Below are 25,985 nucleotides of genomic sequence, written 5' to 3'. Positions count from 1 at the left end.
TTAGAACTAGAAGGATGATGGTCAGACAGATGTGGGAAGAAGTGATGACAAGCTAGCACTTTGACATGGTGTTTTCCCTCCTTCTTTAAGGTCGCTGAGGCCATGGAGATCATGTTAATAGCGGTTGTGTCTCCTGTCATCCGCTGTGAATGGCAGCTGGAGAATTGGCAGGTGGCGTTAGTGACCACGGTAAGTGACTGCTTCCTGTGCTGAGAATAAACCAGCTGAGGACCCAGGGCTTTTGCTTCCTTTCCGATCCCACTGGGCTGAGAGTCACAGGATTCATCTCCACTTGGTGTGCTGGCTTCCCAAACTCATGCGTTTGCAGACCCAAACTAGCATTTGAGGCCTTTCTCCTGTTTCCCTTTTCCTCTAGGGAGCATAACCTTGAACTGCTCATTTTCCAGACCCTAGCGAGAGCCCGGAAGAGGCAGATGCAAATCAGAGAAAGTGAGCCTGAGCCGTGGGTTAGTTAGGGTTCAAGTCAGATCAGGAAGAGCCTACTCAGGCCATAGTGACCTGACCAATCACCAACTTACTCTCAATGAATTGTGTGTGTTATGCATTAAATTTTTCTCAGAGACCATCATGAATAGCTTTATGAATTGGACACTAAGTTTTGCTACGAAATGGATTTAAGGATGTTACTCATCATTCTTTCAAGAGGTATTTATTAAGCACCAATTAATTGCCAGCAGACTCTGTGTGTATGTGTGTGTGTGCATTGATTTACTTGAGTATTGAAGCTGGTTTTCATGAAGGCGAGACTTAATAGAGAGAAATCCCATGAGCCAGATGCCAACTCCTCGCTGAAGAAGGGGAACGTCTGGGAGGTAGGTAGTTGGTGATGGGTAGAGGATGACAGTCAGATGGCAGAGGCCTTGAAGGAGGGTAAGGCTGCAAGAGACTAGGACCTCCCTCGCCCCCAACCCCTGGGGGGCTACAGAGGGCTGTGGGGTAAGGGGGGCCCCTACCCTCTCACTTACTGCCTTAACCAAATTTTACCTGGGAATTCTCACCTGTATTGGGTACTAGGAAAAATTCCCCTTCACCTGAGGAACTGTTCTCTGTTCTCCTCCCAGATAATGTATATTATACGCCCAGTTGTGTTTATTTCTATGTCCTGGAGGCCAGGAAATTTGGAGCCCAATTTTATGCCTAATCATGGCAGCAAATGTCCAAATCTGCCTTTATTCTTTTAGCTCTGTTTCCTTCTTTAAAATTGCACTTGTTTCGTTTTTTGTGTTTTTTTTTAAATTAATTAATTAATTAATTTATGGCTGTGTTGCGTCTTCGTTTCTGTGCGAGGGCTTTCTCTAGTTGCGGCGAGCGGGGGCCACTCTTCATCACGGCACACGGGCCTCTCACTATCGCGGCCTCTCTTGTTGCGGAGCACAGGCTCCAGACACGCAGGCTCAGTAATTGTGGCTTACGGGCCCAGTTGCTCCGCATCATGTGGGATCTTCCCAGACCAGGGCTCGAACCCGTGTCCCCTGCATTGGCAGGGAGATTCTCAACCACTGCGCCACCAGGGAAGCCCACTTGTTTCGTTTTTAAGTTTTCCTAATACTTTTAGAAGAGAGAGAGGGTATAAATAAAAATAACTAAAGACCTTATTAGGGCTTGTACCAATAGTTAAGTGACTCATTGCATTTTGTTTTCTTTTACGTATAAAACATGTACAGTTTTGAAAGCATGCCTTGTCCATCCTTGTAGCTTTAGGGTCACTGCTGTAACGTTTTGTGTAGTTATCAGTGCACCACAGCTGGTTTGTAGGTCTGCACGTTTTCATTCCTGAGAATGTTGGTGGCCCAGGTGTGGTGTTTGCATCTGTCACTGTCACGAAACTATATTTTATGGTACCATTTCTTTATTTACAGCTCACATCTTGTTGGTTGCTTTTATGTTGTTCCTACTGGTGCCTAAAGAGGCTCCTTGATGTCAGCGGTGACATGGCTTCCCTTGTTAGGTGGGTCACAGCTCACAAGTCTTTTCTCTAGGTAATTCAACTCACCCAAGATGTGACTGCTCCCTGCTCCAAGTTCCTTGCCTCCTCCTGTCATTTAGTCTCTGTCATCCTGGCTATGAGTCCCATCTGTCCCCTGGGCTCACTGACCACAACCTTGCTAACAGGAGGGGCACAGACTGGTTTAGCAAAGAGGCAGCATTTTCACCATCTCCCAGGCTTCCCATCCCCCAACTTCAGCTCCACTTTCTGGATGATCTGGCCATGAAGACTTAAGGCCTTAAGGATTGTGGGTGAATTATGTCCCTCACATTTTTTGTGAATAAGGGAGTTAGTGCTGGAGAAACAAAACTGTAGAAAAGAGCAGACCCTCCAAGGAGGGGGAAGGGGAGGGGGAGGGGAGAGGAAGAGAGAGAGAGAGAGAGATTAATCCACGTCTCTATGTGGTCCCCAGGATTAGAGTTCACAAGCTTTGGGGTTCACATAGGCTTGGAGTTAATGTTTATTCTCTAGACAGGCTTAATAGTAAAGAACCCAGCCTTAGGAAAGTCACTTTTTTACACTGAATGGAAAGAAGGCAAGAAGGAATAAAAATCTGTCACTTATGCGAGAGAACAGAGTAAAATTTGAATTTAATTTTACTGGACTCTTTACTTTTTGTTGTTGTTGTTGCTGTTAAAGATTTTTTTTTTTTGATGTGGACCATTTTTAAAGTCTTTATTGAATTTGTTACTATATTGCTTCTGTTTTATGTTTTGGTTTTTTGGCCACGAGGCACGTGGGATCTTAGCTCCCTGACCAGGGATCGAACCCGCACCCCCTGCATTAGAAGGCGAAGTCTTAACCACTGGACTGCCAGGGAAGTCCCTGTTTCCTTTACTTTTATTAATCAGCTAATTCACTTTAATACAGTGTTATTAACACAACACAGCATCTCAATGAACAAAAGTATTTTACGTCCTAAGAACTAATTTCCTCCCTGCCACAGGCAGTTTGTCTATTGTTTCCTATTATTCAAGTTGATTAAAAAGAAAAAAAAAAAGTTAGTTCAACTTTCCCTTCTTGGAGGGAGTTTGATAATTTCAGGTTCCACAATAGAAACTGCTTATATCAGGAGACCCAAGGTTTGGAGATTCACCAACTGATAGGACTTTTCAAAAAAAATGAGTGGCTGACATAGGGTTAAGATTAAAAATATATATATTTGACAAGGAAGGCCATCAGAAGAAGAGGAAAAGGGAGCAGAATATGTGACCCCAAAATATGCCCCTTTGGCATGTGGATTATTTTGAGCTGAAGGCAATCAAGACCCAGCCGACTCAAGAAAAACTTTTACATTTCCCTTAACTACCTAAGAGAATTTGGAGGGGCTTCCCTGGTGGCACAGTGGTTGAGACTCTGCCTGCCAATGCAGGGGACACGGGTTCGAGCCCTGGTCTGGGAAGATCCCACATGCCGCAGAGCAACTAGGCCCGTGAGCCACAACTACTGAGCCTGCGCGTCTGGAGCCTGTGCTCCGCAACAAGAGAGGACGCGATAGTGAGAGGCCCGTGCACCGCGATGAAGAGGGGCCCCCACTTGCTGCAACTAGAGAAAGCCCTCGCACAGAAACGAAGACCCAACACAGCCATAAATAAAGAAAGAAAGAAAGAAAGAAAGAAAGAAAGAAAGAAAGAAAGAAAGAAAGAAAGAAAGGAGTTCCTTAAAAAAAAAAAAAAACAGTATCATGACCAAATTACTGATAATAGCAAAAACAATAGCAAAAATTAAAAAAAAAAAAAATTTGGATGGGGGCCTGGCTCAGAGAGAGAGAGTTATAGCCAGAGATGACTTTCATCTGACTGACCTATCTGTGTGGCAGGGCAAACATCTAATTACCAAACATCTGCTCTTCTTATTGTCCTGTGAATTACCAGCCCCCCCTTTGAAGCCCCAGGTCCCCTCCCATTCCTCAGCTCAAGGTGGCATATGAGCCTCAACTGTCCAACTTGCCCTTGGGTCTTATATTTTTATGGGACTCCTGTACATACAAACTTAAACTTGCTTTTCTCCTGTCAATCTGTTGTAAATCAATTTAATTATTAGACCAGCCAAAGAATGCAGAAGGGTAGGAGGAAAATTTTAACCCCCAACCAAGAGAAAGAGGCAGAAAATCTTGCCATCAACTACCATCATCTTTCAAAAAATAAAAATAAAAATAAATAATAAGGGCATGTTAATACCAACAATCAGAAAGAAAATTATTCCACAATAAAAAGAGCCCTTCATAATGAATAAATTTGGATTTATGCAAAATGTGTCCCATTGTCCTTATTTTTATCATTTTGCTGAGGACTGACTAGATTTCATTACGGGGCGGCATCTATCCCAGGCTGGGCATTGAAAATATTGGCTTTTCCTTCCTTCAACTCTATCCTAGAGAGAACAGTGCACAGAGGAAAAGTATGGCTTTTGTTGTTCAAGTATAAATATGATTTTTTTTTTATAGTTCCCTGTAGAAGAAATGCTTTTGAGTCTTCCTTATGAAGAGTAAGGGGGAAAAAGAAAAAGCAAAGCAGGTAGCAGAGAGAAAAAGCTTTTTCACTGAAAAAGTGTTAGAAATGCCAGCTAACACCTTTCCTTTGATTACCCTGGAAGCAATCAGTCAGGGATCTTACTAGAAAGGAGAGTTAAGTAAAGCTTGGAACTGCTGAAGGCAGAAAAATAAGTCACCTAAAGGCATACACATAAGAGTACAGCTCAGGCTGAGTTACGTCCCTGGTAGCATACCCAAGTTCTTGAATTTTATCACGGAAAAGCTATTGTGAGAACAAGTAAGGAAAAAAAGTAGGTTTATATTAGTGACGAAGAATGTTTCTAAATGGATGACTGGTTTTGGTGTTTGTTGAAAGTTAGGTTTCCCTGTAATAACCTAAAGGAAGACTGCTTCTAGATGTCTCAACTTGTGTGAGGAATAAGGCAGAGCATGCATGAATAGAGTTTTTGAGTCTTCTTATTAAAATGGAAATTCACAATTGTACATCTGAGTAGAATGAGGCCAGTGCCGTCATCTTGGATCAGAGGCAAAGCAGTTACCTGCTTCTAGGACCCCTGTTTCTACCTGGTGTCAGTGACTTCCGGTGTGGGAATCATCAACCTCTGAAGCTCTGAACGTGTTAAACAGGAGTCAGGGGAGAGCTTTGTGAAAGCCTGTTCTTCAACTTCCAATCCTCCCACGTTTCCCGTCTTCTTTTAGTTCAGGTGGGTGAATGCTTAATGTAGTAATTAGCATGTTATAAAAACGCCGCTTAGAGGATAATTTCTTTTCACCCCACCTCCAGATGGTGTTTTTCGGCTACATGGTGTTCAGCATCCTCTTTGGCCTCTTGGCTGACAGATATGGCCGCTGGAAGGTAGGTTGGCTTTGAAGGCTGATTTGGAATTTTCTTTTGTGTATTCTTTTGTGGTGACATCACATGTCACATCATGTCTTTTGTGGACATTTCTCTATCAATACCCAGGCTTGTCTTCTTGCTTTCTCATCCTTCCCCGAGATACCTGTCCCCATACCTGGTCCCCATAGCCCAGATGTACAGCTGATTGGATGAGCATAGTTAGAACACAGCAGATTGAATGTGAGAATTGCATGTATAAACATAAGCAGTTTCACATTAGTTAACTTGGGTATAACTTTGAAACTAACCCACTTGCTTGATGTCACACATGTATTGAGATTCAACATCAAGACATAAAACTATGTCTTCTGATGATAAACCCAGGTCTCTCTTCTCTTCTTGTCTGATTTCTGGTGGTGAAGACCTCTCTAGGTGTAAATACAAAGGGAGAAGTCCCCCACAAAGCAGTAATAGGCTTGGATGTATGTTTTGAAGTGCACAAAATATCACAGATTCTTACAAATTAATATGAAACCACAAGTATCTCAAAAACACGTGGAGAGCACAAAAAGGCATTTTACAAAAAGAGACATACAAATGGTCGAGAAACCTTGAAAAACGTTCAATCACAGGAGTTATTAGAAACAAAATTACATAGCAAGATACCATTTTTTCCCTGTTATCAAAGCCATATCAAACATCAAATCCATAAGGAATTTCTATTTTTCTTAAAGAAATCTGCAAGTGTCTAGACACCCTCACATACAATTGATGTAATTTTTCTGACCATCAATTTGGTAGCGTAAGCCAAGAACCTTGAGAATATCCATTCTCCTCATCTGATAATTTGTCTTCCAGAAATCTAGACTGTTTAGTTCATCAGAGAACCACAGAGATTTATGCACAGACATTGTCTTAGCTGATTTTAATAGAAAATGTGAAACCACTTCAACATTCAACCAGAGGGGAAAGGTTTATGCATTATATTACATGGATTATAGTATGTCTTTTCACTGGAATATTTTGCAGCTATTAAGATGATGTTTTCCCTTATAATCAGTGAAAATAGGATAACACTGTGTTAATAGTATTTTCTCTGGGTTGGAGAATCAAAAGTGATTTAAATGTTTTTATATCTTTTTCTTTTTTCCATATTTTCTACTCTAAACTTGTATTGTTCCTACGATTAGAGAAAAAGCAAGTCCTTACATTTTCTCCTTATACCCATTCCAGCACAGTGCTTCGTTGTGCTCCCAACATCCCTGTAAGCAGGGAGGACAAGTTTCTGCATTCTGATTTACACGTTCAGGTTCCTGCCACCTGTGAGGGTGGAGGCTGTGGGGAGTTTTGAAGAATGGTCTAAACTCGGAATGTCTGGGCTTTCAGACAATAAAATGATATGGATTGTATTGTCTGATGATTGTGAGTGATCAGTAAGCTCGCTAAAGATTAGCTCCACAGAGAAGCAAACATCTGGATGAAATTAAAAGTCACCTTCAGAAGTTAGGTTTGCTTCCTGACCTTCCATGGGGGCAGGTCCCATTAATATCTCCTCTTGTTGCTTCAGATTTTGCTCATCTCGTTCCTGTGGGGAGCCTACTTCTCCTTGCTGACCTCATTCTCTCCCTCGTACATCTGGTTTGTCTTCCTGCGGACGATGGTGGGCTGTGGCGTGTCTGGCCATGCCCAAGGGTAAAGACATCACCTAGAGGACCCCAGAGGGAGACATGTGAACACCCAGAGACACATTCACTTAGTCTGTTAACCACATTCACTGTGGTTAGTAGACTAAGAGCATCAGTAAGTTGCAAATTTATAGACTTCACTTGTGCTAACCATTTTTGAGTTTTTCTTTTCCCCCCAGTGATGGCTGCTTATTCCACTAGGAGCTCTTTGCCCATCAAAATGATGTTTGATGGTGAGGCTAGCAGGGTGCTAGATTGAGCATGTGTTAATTTCTTTGTTCCTAAGGCTGATCGGCATTTTTTAGATATGTAATATTTTGTTAGACTAAATGCTAACAAAAAGTGCCGTACGAGGTAGGTAACAAAAATGTCAACCCAGACACAATCCATTAATTTCTTGAGAATTTCTGGAAGACTTTAGTTTGACCATCAGCACCTGTAACATTCAGGAATAACTAAAGTGCCATGGCCCTGTAACTGAAGACTGTGTCAAAGTGAATTTGCAGAGCAGGTGAGACGGATTGAAACAGCTACGCTGCTGCTTGTCTTTTTTCTGCCCTGGGATGGGTGTGTAATACCTCATCATACAGGGGCATGAGAGTCGTTATGCTAAATGTTCAGCAACTTGGGAGCCTCCCTTAAATTAACAAGGCTCCTCAAGCTATTTTCTCCTGGGTGCCTTGGAGCAAGTTGCCCTTTGAATATATTAGGAGATGTCAAAGCACCTAATTATTACCCTAATGTGTTAGGGAAAGAATCGTTCTTCCCTGGGGGCATAAGTTAAGCATCACTCTGTGCTCTGGAGCCCTAAAGGAGGAGAAGTTAAGTAGAATTTGAAAACATCCCTTAGGAAGCAGCTTAATAAATATGTTAAAACTCCAAACCCTGGTTAATAACTGCAACAGAGAAGAACAATTAGAAAACAGATGAGATATAAGTCCATTTGTTCTTCTATTCAAAAAATTAGTATGTACTTAATTAGAAACCTGTGCTTTGACTGTCATCATTAGTTGGAGAAACTATTTGCTTTCTCTTGGGTGTATTTTAATTTCCCACATATGTTTTAGAAAAGGGAATCAGGCTTGGCAAAATATTTTGACAGTGTTTCTCTTGGTGAAAGAAATGAGGCTAATATCCTTAAATGGTTGAAGGTTTAAAATAACTTTGGGAATAAAAATGTGAACAGAAGAGCACTTAGAAGTTTATTTTATATTGTTCTCTTATATGGGTTAATAATTGTATTTTGGTGTATGATCGTACAGGGAAAATCTCTCTTCTGTTTTTCTTTACACACTCCCTCAATAATTCTGCCAATACTTCACTTCTGACACCAAACGTGTGGATTTCTTTACAAGCCAACCAATTCTCCAACACCAGCTGGGTGTCCTCTAATTCCATTCAATGCTGACCCTCGCTGGAGTTTGCGTAGACCCCACAGGTTTAGGGCTCAGTCCCACAAGACTGTCCCCCACTTCAGACACCAATCACAAGTAGTAGGTCCCCAGGTTACCCACAACTTCTGTCTGACTTGCTACAAATTAGAAGTTCCCACCAACGCTTCAGGTTCAATAATTTGCTAGAGTGTCTCAGAGAATCCAGGAAAACAGTCTACTAATTGCAGATCTATTACAAAGGATATTTTAAAGGAAACAGATAAATAAGCAGCTGAGGAGATATACACAGGGCGAGGTCCGGAAGGATCCCAAGAACAGGAGTATCTGTCCCCGTGGAGTTTGCGGTGCACCACCTCCCAGCACACAGCTACGTTCACCAGCCTGGAAGCTCTCCGAACCCTGTATGTTAGGAATTTTTATGGAGGCTTCATCACATAGGCATGATTGATTGTTAACTCATTTTCCAGCCCCTCTCTTCTCTCCAGGGGAATGGAGGATAGGGCTGAAAGTTCCAAGATTCTAATCATGGCTTGGTTTTTCTAGACCAGCCCCCATCCAGGGCTCATCAAGGGTCACCGCATTAGAACAAATGATGCGCCTATCACCCAGGAAATCCCAAGGTTTCCAGGTTAGCAGGAACCAGGGACAGAGACCAACACACCTATTTCTTATCATTTTACAATGATGAATGTTTATGTTTTTGAATTCTTTATCCCTGTGACAAGAAAAATTATGATATTTTTTTTTAAAAAGTTATTTGGTTTTATAAAAGCATGATTGTATTTTTCCCCCTTCCTGTTTAGGCTAATCATAAAGACTGAATTTTTGCCTACAAAATATCGAGGCTATATGCTCCCTTTGTCTCAGGTAAGGTGAAATGGGAATTCTTCGGATCAGTCTTCTGATCCTGTAGGATGTGGTGTACATGGTGTTTCTTCTGGTTGGTTGATTGTTCTTTGATTAGCACATTCCTATTACTTGGTACCAACCAAAGAGCATTAGGGATGCTTGACGCCAGAAGTCCAATTCCAAGGTTTTCTGAGCCAGGATGTATATCACCCAGCAGCAGCATTTAGAACACAGTAACCCCTTCCTCAGGAAGCATTCTGCTGGCTGGTTTCACTAGAAGGACAGAAGCTCAGGAATGCATCTGGGATGAACATTCTCTCCCCACTGGGTCTTCAGTGGAGGCTACAGCTACCACCCCTTTCAGAGTCTCCCTTGTGGATACTCGGGTCTGCAATTCCATAACTGGCTCATGCCTGTGGGAACTTCTATAATTGTCTCCTCCCAGCTGAGCCATTTATCCAGGTGAGAAGCTGGGGGATGCTCCCCAGCCCTCCTCAGACCCCTGCTGGCTACTGACTAGAGGTTTTGCCTCCAGAAGCTATGTCAATCTAGGTGCCCTGTACCATCTTTGATGTCATCGTTATCCAAAAGCCCTGACTTTCAGAGCCCAGGAAAGTGATGGCCCGTCCCACTGAAGCATTATATATTTGGCAATAAATAAAGCAGTAGGAGAACATTTTAAATTTTATGTTTAATTTTTCTGACACTAAATTTAGGCAACAAAAAAAGTTAGAAAGACCCTAATAAATACTGAATGCTAACTCTTTACATTCTTCCCAGCTTTCTACTTCTGATCTTTGTTAAGATGAACACCCTCTCAATAGTTAGGGGTTAGATTTTACACTTAATGTTATTTAATGGGCATAATCCTGCTCAAGCTCATCTGTGAACATTGTCTCTTCTACCTGCTACTCATCCTTTGTCATGCTTCCTGGTTATGCCTTCTCCTTGCTGGTCTTATTTTCCAGGTCTCCTGGGGTCATCTACTGATAATTGAGGAGTTCAATGGTTTTAGCTATCTATGTACCTATTACCTCCCCCAAATTTATCTACAACCAAGAGCATCTCCTTGAACTTCAGATCCAGGTGGCCAGTTACCTGATAGCCACTTGAATAACCTGCAGGCTCCTCAAATACAACATTCATAGACCTGATCTCTTCATCTTCGTCCGGAGCCTCTTCTGTCCATGTTTCCACTGTCAGTTAATAGCAAGCTCTGTCCCCTCAGTTGTCTGAGCCACACATTCAAGAGCTGTCCTGGACCCCTCCCTTTCCGTCATTACCATTCAATCAATCACCAAGCCCCACTGACTCACCCCCTATTAGTGGACCTACAACTGCAGTGTCCATCAGCAAATCCTGTTGCCTTTACCTCCAAAATGTGTGCCAAATCCATCAGATAAAAATTTTTTTTTTTTTGCCATTTCACTACTAAAATCCTTTTCAAAGCCACATCACCTCTTACCTGATCTACTGCAATGGCTTATTACTGGCCTCCTTACACGTTGCCTCTTCAGAAAGATCACCCCTGATCATTAAAAGTCACTCTCCATCACATTACTTTTTTTTTTTCATAGCCTTATCACTTTCTGAAATATTCTTTTTTTTTTTATAATAGAATTCTTTGGTGATGAAATAGTCACCCCTTAATTAGCCCCCCAAAGGGTCTTTTTTTTTTTTAACATCTTTATTGGAGTATAATTGCTTTACAATGGTGTGTTAGTTTCTGCTTTATAACAAAGTGAATCAGTTATACATATACATATATCCCCATATCTCCTCCCTCTTGCGTCTCCCTCCCACCCTCCCTATCCCACCCCTCTAGGTGGTCACAAAGCACCGAGCTGATCTCCCTGTGCTATGCAGCTGCTTCCCACTAGCTATCTGTTTTACATTTGGTAGTGCATATATGTCCATGCCACTCTCTCACTTTGTTCCAGCTTACCCTTCCCCCTCCCCGTGTCCTCAAGTCCATTCTCTAGTAAGTCTGTGTCTTTATTCCCATCTTGCTCCTAGGTTCTTCATGACTTTTTTTTTTTCTTAGAGTCCGTATATATGTGTTAGCATACGGTATTTGTTTTTCTCTTTGTGACTTACGTCACTCTGTATGACAGACTCTAGGTCCATCCACCTCACTACAAATAACTCAATTTCGTATCTTTTTATGGCTGAGTAATATTCCATTGTATATATGTGCCACATCTTCTTTATCCATTCATCTGTCGATGGACACTTAGGTTGCTTCCATGTCCTGGCTATTGTAAATAGAGCTGCAATGAACATTTTGGTACATGACTCTTTTTGAATTATGGTTTTCTCAGGGTATATGCCCAGTAGTGGGCTTGCTGGGTCGTATGGTAGTTCTATTTTTAGTTTTGTAAGAAGCCTCCATACTGTTCTCCATAGTGGCTGTATCAATTTACATTCCCACCAACAGTGCAAGAGGGTTCCCTTTTCTCCACATCCTCTCCAGCATTTATTGTTTGTAGATTTTTTGATGATGGCCATTCTGACCAGTGTGAGATGATATCTCATTGTAGTTTTTTTTTTTTTAATTTTATTTATTTATTTATGGCTGTGTTGGGTCTTCATTTCCATGCGAGGACTTTCTCTAGTTGCGGCAAGCGGGGGCCACTCTTCATCGCGGTGCGTGGGCCTCTCACTATCGCGGCCTCTCTTGTTGCGGAGCACAGGCTCCTGACGCGCAGGCTCAGTAATTGTGGCTCACGGGTCCAGTTGCTCCGTGGCATGTGGGATCTTCCCAGACCAGGGCTCGAACCTGTGTCCCCTGCATTGGCGGGCAGATTCTCAACCACTGCGCCACCAGGGAAGCCCTCATTGCAGTTTTGATTTGCATTTCTCTAATGATTAATGACGTTGAGCCTTCTTTCATGTGTTTGTTGGCCATCTGTATATCTTCTTTAGAGAAATGTCTGTTTAGGTCTTCTGCCCATTTTTGGATTGGGTTGTTTGTTTTTTTTGATATTGAGCTGCATGAGCTGCTTGTAAATTTTGGAGATTAATCCTTTGTCAGTTGCTTCATTTGCAAATATTTTCTCCCATTCTGAGGGTTGTCTTTTCATCTTGTTTATGGTTTCCTTTGCTGTGCAAAAGCTTTTAAGTTTCATTAGGTCCCATTTGTTTATTTTTGTTTTTATTTCCATTTCTCTAGGAGCTGAGTTAAAAAGGATCTTGCTGTGATTTATGTCATAGAGTGTTCTGCCTATGTTTTCCTCTAAGAGTTTGATAGCGTCTGGCCTTACATTTAGGTCTTTAATCCATTTTGAGTTTATTTTTGTGTATGGTGTTAAGGGAGTGTTCTAATTTCATTCTTTTACATGTAGCTGTCCAGTTTTCCCAGCACCACTTATTGAAGAGGCTGTCTTTTCTCCACTGTATATTCTTGCCTCCTTTATCAAAGATAAGGTCAAAGGGTCTTTTTAAATATTACCTTCTCTCCATCTCTGTGAGGTGGAATGGAGTTATCATCTACTTCTCATCTTCTGATGGGAAAATAATGCTCAGAATAACACTCAGAATTGTTCTAGTTCCAAACTCATGGGGCCTGGTCATAGGTGGCTCTCATGTTATTTGTTGATATAAAATGATCTCAAGATAAATTTTTCAGTACAAAAAAGCAGTGTTGAGAAATATTTTTACTCTGTTACCATTTGTGAACAAAGAACAAACATCCTTATTAGCTTGTGGATGTTTTGAACAGCTTTGGAAGGATGTAAGAAACTGGTGATATTGGTTTCTTTGGAGAAGAGGAACTGGATGGCAGGAAACTAGGAGTAGAGGAGGGTCTGTTCACAGTGCTCTCCTTTGTACCTTGAGTTATGAACCAGGGAATGTATTATTTATTCAAGAGAAAAAAGTCAATGTCTTGGGTCCCAGTTTTTTAAAACTTTGGTGACATTGCTGACCCTGTCTTGCTGAGTCTTCCACTTATGGACAAGCAAACAGAGTCGTGGAGAAGTGAAGTAACTTCCCCAGTTCATCCGGGTCCTGGAGGCAGTGCTGCTCCTCAACCAAAGCCTCTCTCCCGTCTCACCTTCTTTCATTCTTTCTTTCTTTTCTTTTTCTTTTTGGCTGCGCAGCTTGTGGGATCTTAGTTCCCCGACCAGGGATTGAACCTGCACCCTTGGCAGTGAGAGCGAGGAGTCCTAACCACTGGACCGCCAGGGAACTCCTCCCATCTCACCCACTTGCAATTACAATGCAGAACAGGGTGGCTCCTGGGGGTGTGTGTGGAGCACCAACAGGAGGACTTTACCCTTCCCCCTCTCCGCCAGGTTTTCTGGCTCGCGGGCTCCCTGCTCGTCATCGGTCTGGCTTCCGTGGTCATCCCCACCATCGGGTGGCGCTGGCTCATCCGCATCACCTCCATCCCTGGCGTCGTCCTCACCGTGGCCTTCATGGTAACCAAGCTCATGGGCTCCCTCTTGGCCTCCCCTCCAGCTGGCCCAGTGGCCTTGTTGCCCCACAGATATCTCTCTCATGTCCACCTCTCTCCTTATGTAAGTATCTGTCTCAGTCGGCGCACGTGGAAAGGGTGTTTTGGCAGAGTTAATGCACAAGCCCAGTCACGAAGGTGTGAATGCAGAATATGTCTGGGGGAGAGCAGGCAGGCTGGAATGGCTGGAGTGTGGGGCGCTGGTGGGAGGCCGGCTGGAAAGACAGGCCTGTGTGCAGATTACAAAGGGCCTTGAGGACCAGGGGCCCTGGGGGTGTGGAAGGGGTTATGTACTGGGAAGCTGGTACATGGCTGTGTGGAGGCTGTAGGAGGGAAGACAGAAAAGGTCAGAGAAGCAGTTAGAAATGATCAGATTAATCCCAGTGGGTGATGAGGACGACCTGAACCGCCCCCTGGCTGGGGAACGGTGAAGAGGATGCTGCCGGGGAAGGTGCTTTGCTGGGGAAGAACCCGCTGGCCTTCGCTGCGTGGAGGTACCAATGTCCCGGCATCAGCGGAGGGCTGTGCTGTTTTCTGAGTGTGGTGTCCAAAATATGCCGTAATCAGTGGGTTATAGGCCTCTACAATCAGGCTGGTTCCTCCACTCGTGGGTGCTGGAGGCCCTGCCATGGTCACCCTTTAGGTTCTTGCACTGTGGGAGGTCCTGGGATTCCTGGGGGAGTGGCCGGGTGATGGAGGAGTGGAGAGGCGCCAAGGACCCCGGGCAGCGGCTGTTTACACATTGGATGTAAGAATTTCATTGCGTTAAGTAGGTTGGGTCAAACTGGTGTGAAGCTCAGTATCAGTCCACTGTCGTCCGAGATGGGACAACGATAGGAGAAGGCGACTTTTTGCTCCGCTAGGATTGCAAGAGTACACCTGCTCTATTTGTGCTGTAAAGCTTGCTACATCCTTTCCCATCTCGGGGAACTGGGACAGTGTAGTGTATGGAACCGTGATAGTGGTACCTCTGGGGTCCACAGCAGTTGCAACTCTGGTGTTCTTTGTCATCTGTGCCCAGTTTATTCCTGAATCTGCTCGGTTCAATGTCTCTACCGGGAACACTCAGGCTGCCCTGGTTACACTGGAGCGCATCGCCAAGATGAACCGCTCAGTCATGCTGGAGGGGAAGCTGGTGGAGCCCATCCTGGTGAGTTCTTCTCCCCCACCCAGGGGTCAACAGAAATCCCCTTAGTGGTGGAAGACTAGAGGGAAGGAGAACTGGCCCCTCCAACGCAGAAAAGAGCCGAGGGAACTGATACTAAATCCAGCTCCACCGTGAGCCAGGTAGCGCTGTTACCTACTACCACTTTTTAAAAACAATTTTATCGAAGTACAGTTGACTTACAATGTTGTGTTTAATTTGTGCTGTACAGCAAAGTGACTCAGTTATACATATATATATATTCTTTTTCATAATTCTTTTCCATTGTGGTTTATCACAGGATATTGAATATAATTCCATGTGCTATACTGTAGGACCTTGTTGTTTATCCATCCTATAGATAATAGTTTGCATCTGCTAATCCCACACTCCCAATCCATCCCTTCCCCTGCCCCGCCCCCCATGCTTGGCAACCACAAGTCCGTTCTCTATATTTGTGAGTTTGGTTTTTTTCATAGATAAATTCATTTGTGTCATATTTTAGATTCCACATATAAGTGATATCATATGATATATGTCTTTCTCTGTCTGACTTACTTCACTTAGTATGATAAGCTCTAGGCCCATCCATGTTGCTGCAAATGGCATTATTTCATTCTTTTTAATGGCTGAGTAGTAATCCATTGTATATATATACCACGTCTTCTTTATCCATTCATCTGTTGATGGACATTTAGGTTGTTTCCATGTCTTGGCAATTGTGAATAGTGCTGCAGTGAACACTGGGGTGCATGTATCTTTTTGAATTATAGTTTTGTCTGGGTATATGCCCAGGAGTGGGATTGTTGGATTATATGGCAACTCTATTTTTAGTTTTTTGAGGAACCTCCATACTATTCTCCGTAGTGGCTGCATCAGTTTACATTCCCATCAACAGTATAGGAGGGTTCCCTTTTCTCCACGCCCTCTCCAGCATTTATTATTTGTAGACTTTTTAATGATGGCCATTCTGACTGCCTACCGTCACTTTTCTCATCAATGAAATGGAAATAATAACACCTTGCAGAGCTAGTCACATGATTTAACCCCACTGTTTATAGGGGAGAGATTGTTTTATAATTTTATTTTCCTTGTATTGCCCTTGTCTTGATATCAAACGTATAAACCTTATTAAATGATTTTTAAAAAATAAAATTTGGCACTTAAATTCTATTGGTTCCAGGACTGTCAAGGTCAATCTGCAATCATTTCTCACACCAGCCCAGACCACCCACTTCACCCATCTGCAGGCAAGTCAGTCACAGGCTCCTGGAAGAGCTTTCCAGCACTGTCCTGCCATCTCCAAGACAGTTTATGTGAGATAGGAATTAACCTCTTGGAATGTTTGGTAAAACTTATCTGTAAAGTAGTTTATCCCTAATATTTATTTTAAGGTGAGTGGTAACAGAATAATTGGGGGGTATCAGAAAGAGAAGTTTTAAAACTATCATTCAGTTTGTGTAAATGTTAATGCCTACTTAGTTTAATACTCTTGATTGAGTCAATTTTGGTAATATATATTTTAGAAAATTGCCCAGTTCATCTGGGCTTTCCAATTTATTGGTATAAAATTATTCCCAGTGTTCCCTTTTGTTTCAAATATCTACTGTGTATGTCTTCTTTTTCACTTTTAGTATTGTTTATTTGTGCCTTCTTTTTTCTGTGGTCCTCTTACTAGAGGTTTGTCTGTTTTATTAAACTTCAAAGAATTAGGGCTTTTTTGTTTTTGTTGTTTTTCTCTTTATTGGTTTTTTTGGTGGTCTCATTAATTTCTACTCCTTATTTTGTTTACTTCTTTGGCTTTTTATGTTCTTCTAGCTTCTTGAGTTCAGTATTTAGCTCATTTATTTTCAGTCTTTTTGATTTTTAATAAACCATTTAGTTGCATTCAGCAAGTTTTGTTACAGAGTAATTTTATTTTTATTTCTATTTTGTAACTGCTATGAGTTTCTCTTTAACCAATGACTTATTTGTTAATGATTTTTTAAATTCTTTGTCTCTAATTTAATTGCATTTTGACCAGAGCATGTTGTCAATTATTTGGAATTTATTGAGACTTCTTTTGTTCTCTACATAGTGACTTTTTATTAATATTCCATGTGTGCTTAAGAAGAACATGTGTTCTCATTGAGCATGTATATTGTTATATTCAGTATAATTGTGCCATGTAAATATCTGATACCTGTTCTAGATTTTGCCAGGTTCAGCTAACAGTTTTTCAATAAGACGATGGTCTTGTTAGTTTCTCCTTATAGGCCTGACAGTTTACTCCATACAGTTTGAGGCTATCTTGCTGCATCCTAGCATAAGACTGACTTATTCAGTGTGTGGATTGATCTGACTACCTGAAATATTTCTTTACAATGCTTTGGGCCTTAAATTTTATTTTCTTTCATACTAATATGTCAGAACTAGTTTTGGTTAATGTTTTCCTGGTGTACCTTTTTCTAGCTCTTCATTTTAGCTTGTTTATGTTGCTTTGCTTTAAACATATTTCTTATAAATAAATAGCTGATCTTGTTTTTCATTCAATCTGATAGTCTGTATCTTTTAATAATGAGTTTGATCCATTTGTATCTATTGTGATTACTGACATACTTGCACTTACCTCTGTCGTTCATTTTCTATTTCTTCTTAACTGTGTCTTTCCTTTTCTGCTTTCTTTCTCCTTTCTCCTTCTATTAGATTGTTTCAGTTTGCTCCACTCGCCAACCCCTACCCCCATATTTCCTTCTACTGGCTTGGAATTTATACATTCTATTTCTTTTATTACAGCCCTTAAATAGTGAAAATGTGCACCTACAATAGCTAATGTCGTTTGGTATCTTTATCTGCCTTCTGAACAATACAAGAACCTTAAACATGTTCATTCTGATTTGCCCATCTCATCTTCCAAATCATTTTTGCCTGGTATTTTAATTTCATATTGTTCATAAGTTGCCCTGAATTAGACATTATTTTAAAGTCAGTATCTATTTAGATTTATTAATGTTTTTATTACTTTTTTATTGGTGTCAAACTTAATTTTTACAACTGCATTCTTGTATCCCTCTCCTTTTTGTTGGGTTAATTTGGTTTCACATTTAATATGTAAATGTTGGATCTATGTCGGTTTAATTGGATATAAGAAGCATGGTACAGATCTAGCTTTGTCATATCCAAATAGCTAACCAGTTGCACTTATGTATTTTTATTGAATAATCCATCCCCTATATATTTGAATCTATTGTTGAATATTATGTTCTAATTGATAGGTTTGTAGATTCAAATATATATGAGATTTATTATATAATAAATAGAGCATTTTATATTTTTGGGAAAAGGATACAGGTTAATTGTTGGTCTAATATAGCACTCTTAATTATAGTATTTTATAATACAATTTTCATATTTAGTAAGGTACTTACCCCTTGTCAAAGTTCTTTTTCAGAATCTTCCAAGCTATTTTCTCAGTCCTAGTTTTCTAGAACAACTTTGAAGTGAAGTGGGAGTGAAGATCTCTTTTTGAGATCCTATTTTCATTTCCTTTGGATATTTACCCAGAGGTGGGATTGCTGGATCATACAGCAGTTCTATTTTTCATCTTCTGAGGAATAGCCCTACTGCTTTCCATAGTGGCTGCACCACTTTATGGCAGAGCCTCTTCTTGACCCAACTCTTGCTCCATGCCTGAGCCGGGTCCAGAGCAGCAACAGCTGTCCCCACCCACCTCCCCAAATCTGACTCTCTCAGGGATTGTGGGGCAACAGCAGGACAGGTGATGTCCAAATGTACAGTTCTTAAGTGTCCTACACACAAGTGAGAGGTAGGCTTTTCTGGGTGTTTCTGACTGGTTTCCCAGGACATCACTGATGACAAAAACACTGTAATCCCACTGCCACCTGGCCTGCTGCTGGACGTGTTAAGTGTGAGATAGAACGTGCTCAATAATAATGCAAAAATGAGGATTAAATGTCCCAAACTTCCCTGCACTCACAATTGTAGTTTGGTAAGGTATTCTCACTTTGCTTTGTGGAGTGTTTCCCCTCATTATTACACATGCCTCAAAACCTAATTGGGAAATAAGAAACTCAGACTTTTGGGAAGCTCCCTGGCGGTCCAGTGGTTAGGATTCTGTGCTTCCACTGCAGGGGGCACGGGTTCAATCCCTGACTGGGGAACTAAGATCCTGCGTGCTGTGTGGTGTGGCCAAAAAAAGAGAAAGAAACTCAAGCTTTCTTTGAAAGAATTAAGGATGATTCTGTTATTTATTTTCTGGAGTTTGGAAATAAGCTCTTGTGGTTCAGAGGTCAGGACCCTACTAGTAGGTAGTATCGGATAACTCCCACCTTCCTACCAAGATACTGACAATTACATCTTATCATTGCAAAGCATGGTGGGAAGACTAATTAGTTGCTAGGCAACAATGATTAAATGAAGGAAGTGATTGTGCTTTGAAGAGACTGGCACATAATCTTTAAGTGGCTATGAAATTTTGATTGTCAATATATAAAAAATAAAATTGGTTGCAGAGAGAGAAAAAAATCCTAGCAGAGACAATTAACTCAAAACCATGGACAGTTGAATGATCATGAGGGTCCAATTCCAACCATTTTTGATGCGTATTTTTTCCTTTGAACCCAGTAGTTGTTCCAGGACTGAAGAGCACCGAGGTTACTTCTCTCCTCTTTCCTTTTTTCCTCCTCCTTTTCCCTCCCTCTCCACCCTCCTTCTCCACCTCCTATCCCCCATCCCTCATCCCCGTCCTCCCTCCCCCACCTTCCCTCTGCCACTGTGTATTAGTTCACTTGGGCTGCCATAACAAAATAGCACACACTGGGTGGCTTAAACAACAGAGATTAATTTTCTCACAATTCTGGAGGCTAGAAATCCAAGGTCAAGGTGTTGCAGAGCTGATTTCTTCTGAGGTCCCTTCCCTTGCCTTTTAGATGTCCATCTTCTCCCTGTGTCTTCACATCATCTTCCCTCTGTGTGTGTCTGTGTTTTAATCTCCTCTTTTCATAAGAACATCAGTCATAATTGGATTACAGTCCACCCTAATGACCTCATTTTAGCTCAGTTACCTCTCTTTTTTTTTTTTTTGGCTGCACCATGCAGCTTGCAGGATCTTAATCTCCCCAACAAGGGCCCCGGCAGTGAAAGTGCCAAGTCCTAACCACTGGACCACCAGGGAATTCCCCAGTGACCTCTTTAAAGACCCCATCTCCAAGTACAGCCCCACTCTGAGGGTTAGGACTTCAACATATGAATTTGGAGCAACACAATTCTCATAAGAACCGCCCTCCCTCCTCCAGCCTCTCTATATTCTCAGCCGTCCCTCAACATTCTCCTTCCTCCCTCCTCCCTCTCACTGTACATCCTTCCCCTTTCTCCTCCTCCCTTCTTCCTCCCACTTTACTTCTCTTGACTTCAGCTTGCTGCCTCAATCCATCATGCCCATTAGATGATCTTCTTCTCTGCAGTGGTCTATTGAGCAAGGCCCTGTGGATACAGAGCTATAAACAATAGACCCTGCCTTCAGGTCTCTTAAATCTGGTTAGAGAGATGAGACGCACATAGGAAAGAATCAATAACAAAACAGAGCCCAGATGCTTAGAACCAGGTGAGTGGCCCAGGTAGCAGAGTGTGTAGGATCCGAGCGGAGAGGTGACCGTAAGCCAGTGGGAGCCACCTTCAGAGAGAAGCGGGGCAGACACCGTGCACTGAAAGGAGAGGCAGCCTCAGGGGAGGAAGAAGGCCACTGACGGCAGGAGGAACAGTGTGAGACCAAAGGTGGGAATGCGCAGTGAGTTTGGTCGCATTGGTGGCCGTCAGAGTGCCATGCAGAGGAGGCTGGGCAAGATGCTGAGGGCAGTGGGGCCTCTAGCTTCACTCCCAAGACGCTGAGATGAAAGGCTTTGGGGGCTGAGGACGGGTCACACCATGCAGGAGGTGAATAAGTCCACCCATTTGGATTGCAGCCAAAGGTTCAGAACCAAATGACTTATTAGGATAAAATGTATATATCTTATAATGACATGACTCTCCAATGACACTTGGGGCGGTGAGGGGACCATAGTCACATCTAAACCCAGGGGACATGGCAGAGAGGCAGATGGGCAGGACTCAGGACTGGTGCACGGGAAACTGGGAGTCCAGACTGGCTCTGCCTCCAAACAGCTGTGTGATCTTGGGCAGGTCACTTACCCACTCTGGGCCATATAGTCTGTGTTGGAAAATAGGAGGATAGGCTAGATCAGAGGTTTTCCAAAGATGAGTAACCAGAGCCCCGATACATAAAGCAGATGAAAGTGGAGTGTCAGTTGCTCAAGTCCTCCCACAGTGAAATCCAGGAGCTGAGCCTAAAAGTTGGGGGCGGGGGGTATGTGGGGCAAAAGACCTCTAAGTTCTCTGCAAGATCTTTCGGTGACAATAAAATCCAGGACTCCCAGACCACACTTCTGGACTCCCTCGAGGGGGCCTGTAATCCCAGGTCAATTTGTGAGAAAAGAATAGTTGGTTTTCAACTGAGCACCTCCTCCACCCCCCAAGCATTCCTAGCTTTACATAAAAATCCATTACTGCCCAATCATATATAACCCATCCTTATTTATTTTGATCCAAACATACTTAGTAGGCACTGACGATGGACAAGAACTTTTACAAATTACCCTAAAGACACACAAAGAAATTGGGCACTGTATCCTCTTTTCAAATTTAGGCTGCTTGTTTTTTGCACAAGCCTCACACACTTTTTTAATGTTAGGTTTTTTCATCTTAATGTTAAAAGACTCTCTCATCAGTTTTATAGTTGCTTTTCATGTATACTCCTATTTTCCGTACTCCACCCCACCTCTCGCCAGCACTGGTGAGAAGAGGAGGAGTGAAAGGGTTAGAATCTTAAATTCAATGAGTTTTGGTACTTGACAATGATAATAAAAAGTATGCAAAGACTGATTGGCTGAGATGAATGTGTTAAAAGCAGTATTTATGTGAGGGGTATCCAGGGAGCTGAGTGGCTATCTCACCCTGTCACATTCCCATGTTGTTCTTGTTTTCTGTGATCTAAAACATTAGAGTCACCTTTGCCTGTCCTTAACCCACTATATCTATTCTGTCTCCCCCTTTCACTACCCCAGGAAAAAAGAGGAAGATTTACAGACCTATTGGATGCTAAATATTTACGGACCACGTTACAGATCTGGGTCATATGGTAAGAATGGTATTATTTCAAAGCTAGGTTTAAATAAACAAGCATTTCAGTGGGAGAAAGCCCACTGAAGTAAATCCCTTCTGAGTGCTCTGGGGAGAAAACACAAGGCAGACACCAGCAATGCTTTATCTTTCTGCTAATACCACCAACCAAAAAATAGATATAAAATAACAATATAAAAAGAAAGAGAAAGAAAAAAAATCCAAATCATCTACAGTTTTAAAATTTTTCATCTGAGTGTATGAGCTCTGTACTAACCGTTTGCAGCCTGGTCTCTTCCCTCACCACATTCCAGGAACTGATCCTTTGAGGTCCCTGAGAATCAAATTCAAAGGAATAGACTCAGTGGTCCTCTCTATGCAGCCATGACCTTGAGTAAGCAAAGATTTTCTAAACAGGACACAAAAAGTGCTAACTCTAAAGGAAAAGATTGATGAGTTTGCCTACATTAAATTAGGAACTCTGTGTCCTGAGAAATCATGAAGAGCCTGAAAGGTAAGCCACCAATTGAGAGAAGAAATTTCCAATATATATGTCCAACAAATTATATATACATGTTCTATATATTATTAATATATATTTCTATTATATAATTTTTTTTCAACAAGAAAAACATACACAACCCAGTGGAGAAATAGGCAAAAGACATGAACAGGCACTTGACCAAAAATGTGTATCAAATAAACATATGAAAACATGTTCAACCTTACAGGCACCAGGGAAATGCAAATTAAAACCAAATGAGACACCATTACAAATCCACCCAAATGGCTAAAATTAAAAAGACTGGGGACTTCCCTGGGGGTGCAGTGGTTAAGAATATGCCTGCCAATGCAGGGGACAAGTGTCTTCTCCCTGGTCTGGGAAGATCCCACATGCTGAGGAGTGACTAAGCCCGTGTGCCACAACTACTGAGCCTGCATGCTACAACTCCTGCAGCCTGCACACCTAGAGCCCGTGTTCTGCAACGAAGAGTAGCCCCCACTCGCTGCAACTAGGGAAAGCCCGCACGCAGCAAAGAAGACCCAACGCAGCCAAAAATAAATTAAAAAAAAGAAAAAAGTTTGAAAAGATAACTTTAAAAAAAAATAAAAAATGAAATTAAAAAGACTGACCATGTTGGGAAGGATGTAAAGTAACTGGAATTTTCCTGCACTCCTGATTGGCATTCAAATTAGTACAACCACTTTGGAAAACTGTTTAGAGGTTTCTATTACAGTTGGAAGTATGCATAGCCTATGGCTCAGCAATTCTACTCCTAGATTTATACCCAACAGAAATGCATAGTAAAATAAAATAGCATTATATTATTTGTAACAGCTCCAACTACAACCAACCCACATGCCCATCAACAGGTATAATGGATAGATTCTGTTATATTCATAAAATAGTATACTACACAGTAATGAAAATGAGAAAACTGGTGCTCTGCGCTCAACATGGCTGAATCTTACAAATGTAATAATGAGCAAAGAAAGTCAGACACACAGAATACATATTATGTGGTTCCATTTATATAAAGATTCAAAACAATGGAAACTAATCTATAGTGTTTGAATTCAGGAAAGTGGTTGTCTATCTGCCTTTCCCAGATATAATCACTAAAAATAGGTGGGTGTCTCCTCTTGAGACTCTTTAATTTTTAAAATACTCTTAATATTTGGGGAATTCCCCAGTGAACTAGTGGTTAGGACTTGGTGCTGGCACTGCTGTGGCCTGGATTCAATCCCTGGTTGGGGAACTGAGATCCCGCAAACTGCGTGGTGTGGCCAAAAAAAAAATACACTTAATATTTGGAAATTAAACAAAAAAATTATTAAAGCTACCTTAATAACAAGGAGAAATATTGTGATTATTGTCTTCTTCTTAAATATTTCATTATGAGAATTTTTAAACGCCCATGAAAATAGGGAGGATACCATGATGAACCCTGATTTATTCATTGCCCAGATCTGACAATCACTGATATCTACCCATATTTACTTCAGCTGTTTTTTTCTGTTCTGAAGTATTTTCAAGCAGGCCCTAGACTTCATGCCATTTCATCCCCAGATACTTCATTAAGAGTCTCAACTACTTGAGGACATTTTCTTAGATAATTCCAATCCTAAACTCACACCAACGATATTAACAATCATCACTTTAATATCATCCACTATGCAGAGCATATGTGATTTTCCTTGATTGTCCGCATCTGTCTTTTACACGTGGCTTTTACAACCATTTCTGTAAAAATGAGAGAGGCATGAGGGGGGCTTCTGGGAGGCTGATATTCTTTTTTTTTTTGGCCAAGCAGCTTGTGGGATCTTAGTTCCCTGACCCAGGATCGAACCCGGGCCCTCGGTATTGAAAGCACAGGGTCTTAACCACTGGACCGCCAGTGAATTCCCCGGATATTCTTTTTCTTGACTTTGATATAGGAACTTTTCTGTATGTTATGTTTATATCTCAATAAAAATATCTATTAAAGAATAGACAGAATAAAAGATAGTAAGAAAATATCAAGCAAAAGCAAAAACCTTCCATAGCTTCATGGCGTCCGAAAGACAGAATTCTAAAGATGATGCCCAAGAGTTCCAACACCTGGGGATTCAATCAAACGCTAATTTGGATGTAGATGTGAAGGGACTGTAGATGTAATTAAGGTTATGAGCCTTAAAATAGGGAGAGTATCCTGAATTAGGCAGGTGGGCTCAATATTATCGCTTGAGTCTTTAAAAGCAGAGAAATGTCTCCAGCTGGAATCAGAGATGCAGCAGAAGAGAAAGCGTGAGGTGAGGCAGAAGGAGAGCGTCAGTGCACGAGAAGGACGCGACCTGCTGTTGCTGGCTTCACAGACAGAGAATGAAGGAAACCTGCAGAAGCTGAAAACCACTGGTCAACAGCCAGCAAGGAAACAGACACGAGCTCTACACCCCCGTGCAGCTGGATTCTGCCAACCATCTGGGTGGGCTTGGAGATGGATTCTTCCCCAGAAAGTGGAGCAGCCCTGCCTGCACCTTCATTTCTGCCACGTGAGACTCCGAGCAGAGAAGTCAGCCAGAGCTGCTGAACTGCTGACCTCCAGAACTGTAAGATACTCACTGTGCTAAAGCACTAGGTTTGTGCTAACTTGTTGCAGCAGCTGCAGAAAACAAACTGTTGCGGGGTCTAAGCTCCTACTGCTTGCCACATGGCAGGCCAATAAGAGACAGTGTGTTGGGGCGAGTAATAGCGACTTTATTCGGAAAGCCAGCAGGCGGAGAAGATGGTGGACTAAACTCTTAAAGAACCATCTTAACTTGGAAGAGAATTCAGGCTGCTTTTATGCTAAGGGAAAAGGGGAAGCGGGAGGGTTCAAGATTAAAGGGTAAAGGTGAGTTGAAGACTTCCTGGAGCCACCTGGCCTTCAAGGGAAGCATAACATTTCTTTGTTCTGCTTGCTCACAAGGCTGCATCACAAGGCTCCTGCAAAACTTCAAGTCATTAGCAGTTATTTTTACTTTACCACACTTATCTCTGCTTATTTGCTAGCTGAAAACGAACTTATCTACAAGTAGTAGCCATAACTAACCAGGGACCACCTGGGATGGGAACTTTCTTCAGGGAACTTAATGAGCTGTTTCGGCACAAGCAACATTTCTCTAATATTTAACTCTTTATGGTCAGGGCTAAAGTAACAGTACATAAGCTGTAGAACGAGGGAGACAGTTTCAACGCAGTGTTAGTTCTGTTCTGCCTCTTACAAAACTTCTTCCTGGCCTGAGGGGTCCTCCCCCATCTAGTTCCATCCTGCTTTTTCTTGCAAATTCATTTCCCACCATGCAGCCTCCGCTAAAGGCCTCCCCCTAGTATCCCCTTGAAACGTGTCCCCACTTTCCACTCCCCTCCCCTCCCTACACCGTGCCTTCCACCTGAGAAGCTCTCCCCACGTCTCCCCACCTCT

At 42.0% G+C, this 25,985-nt stretch overlaps 1 protein-coding gene across 1 annotated transcript in view; it reads left to right on the top strand.

Annotated features, from left to right (window-relative positions):
* The window catches only part of SVOPL (SVOP like), a 72,268-nt gene that overhangs the window by 10,109 nt on the left and 36,174 nt on the right, over nt 1-25,985 (top strand). The window contains 7 exon segments of the mRNA XM_068549535.1: nt 91-189; nt 5,287-5,358; nt 6,908-7,032; nt 9,223-9,286; nt 13,564-13,689; nt 14,746-14,874; nt 21,987-22,060. Of these exon segments, the coding sequence (XP_068405636.1) occupies nt 91-189; nt 5,287-5,358; nt 6,908-7,032; nt 9,223-9,286; nt 13,564-13,689; nt 14,746-14,874; nt 21,987-22,060 (689 nt within the window).

This window comes from Eschrichtius robustus, chromosome 8 (assembly GCF_028021215.1).
Source record: "Eschrichtius robustus isolate mEscRob2 chromosome 8, mEscRob2.pri, whole genome shotgun sequence".
Classification (NCBI taxonomy): domain Eukaryota; kingdom Metazoa; phylum Chordata; class Mammalia; order Artiodactyla; family Eschrichtiidae; genus Eschrichtius; species Eschrichtius robustus.
The sequence above is the reverse complement of the archived record's forward strand: the minus strand, read 5'-3'. Positions and strand labels throughout refer to the sequence as shown.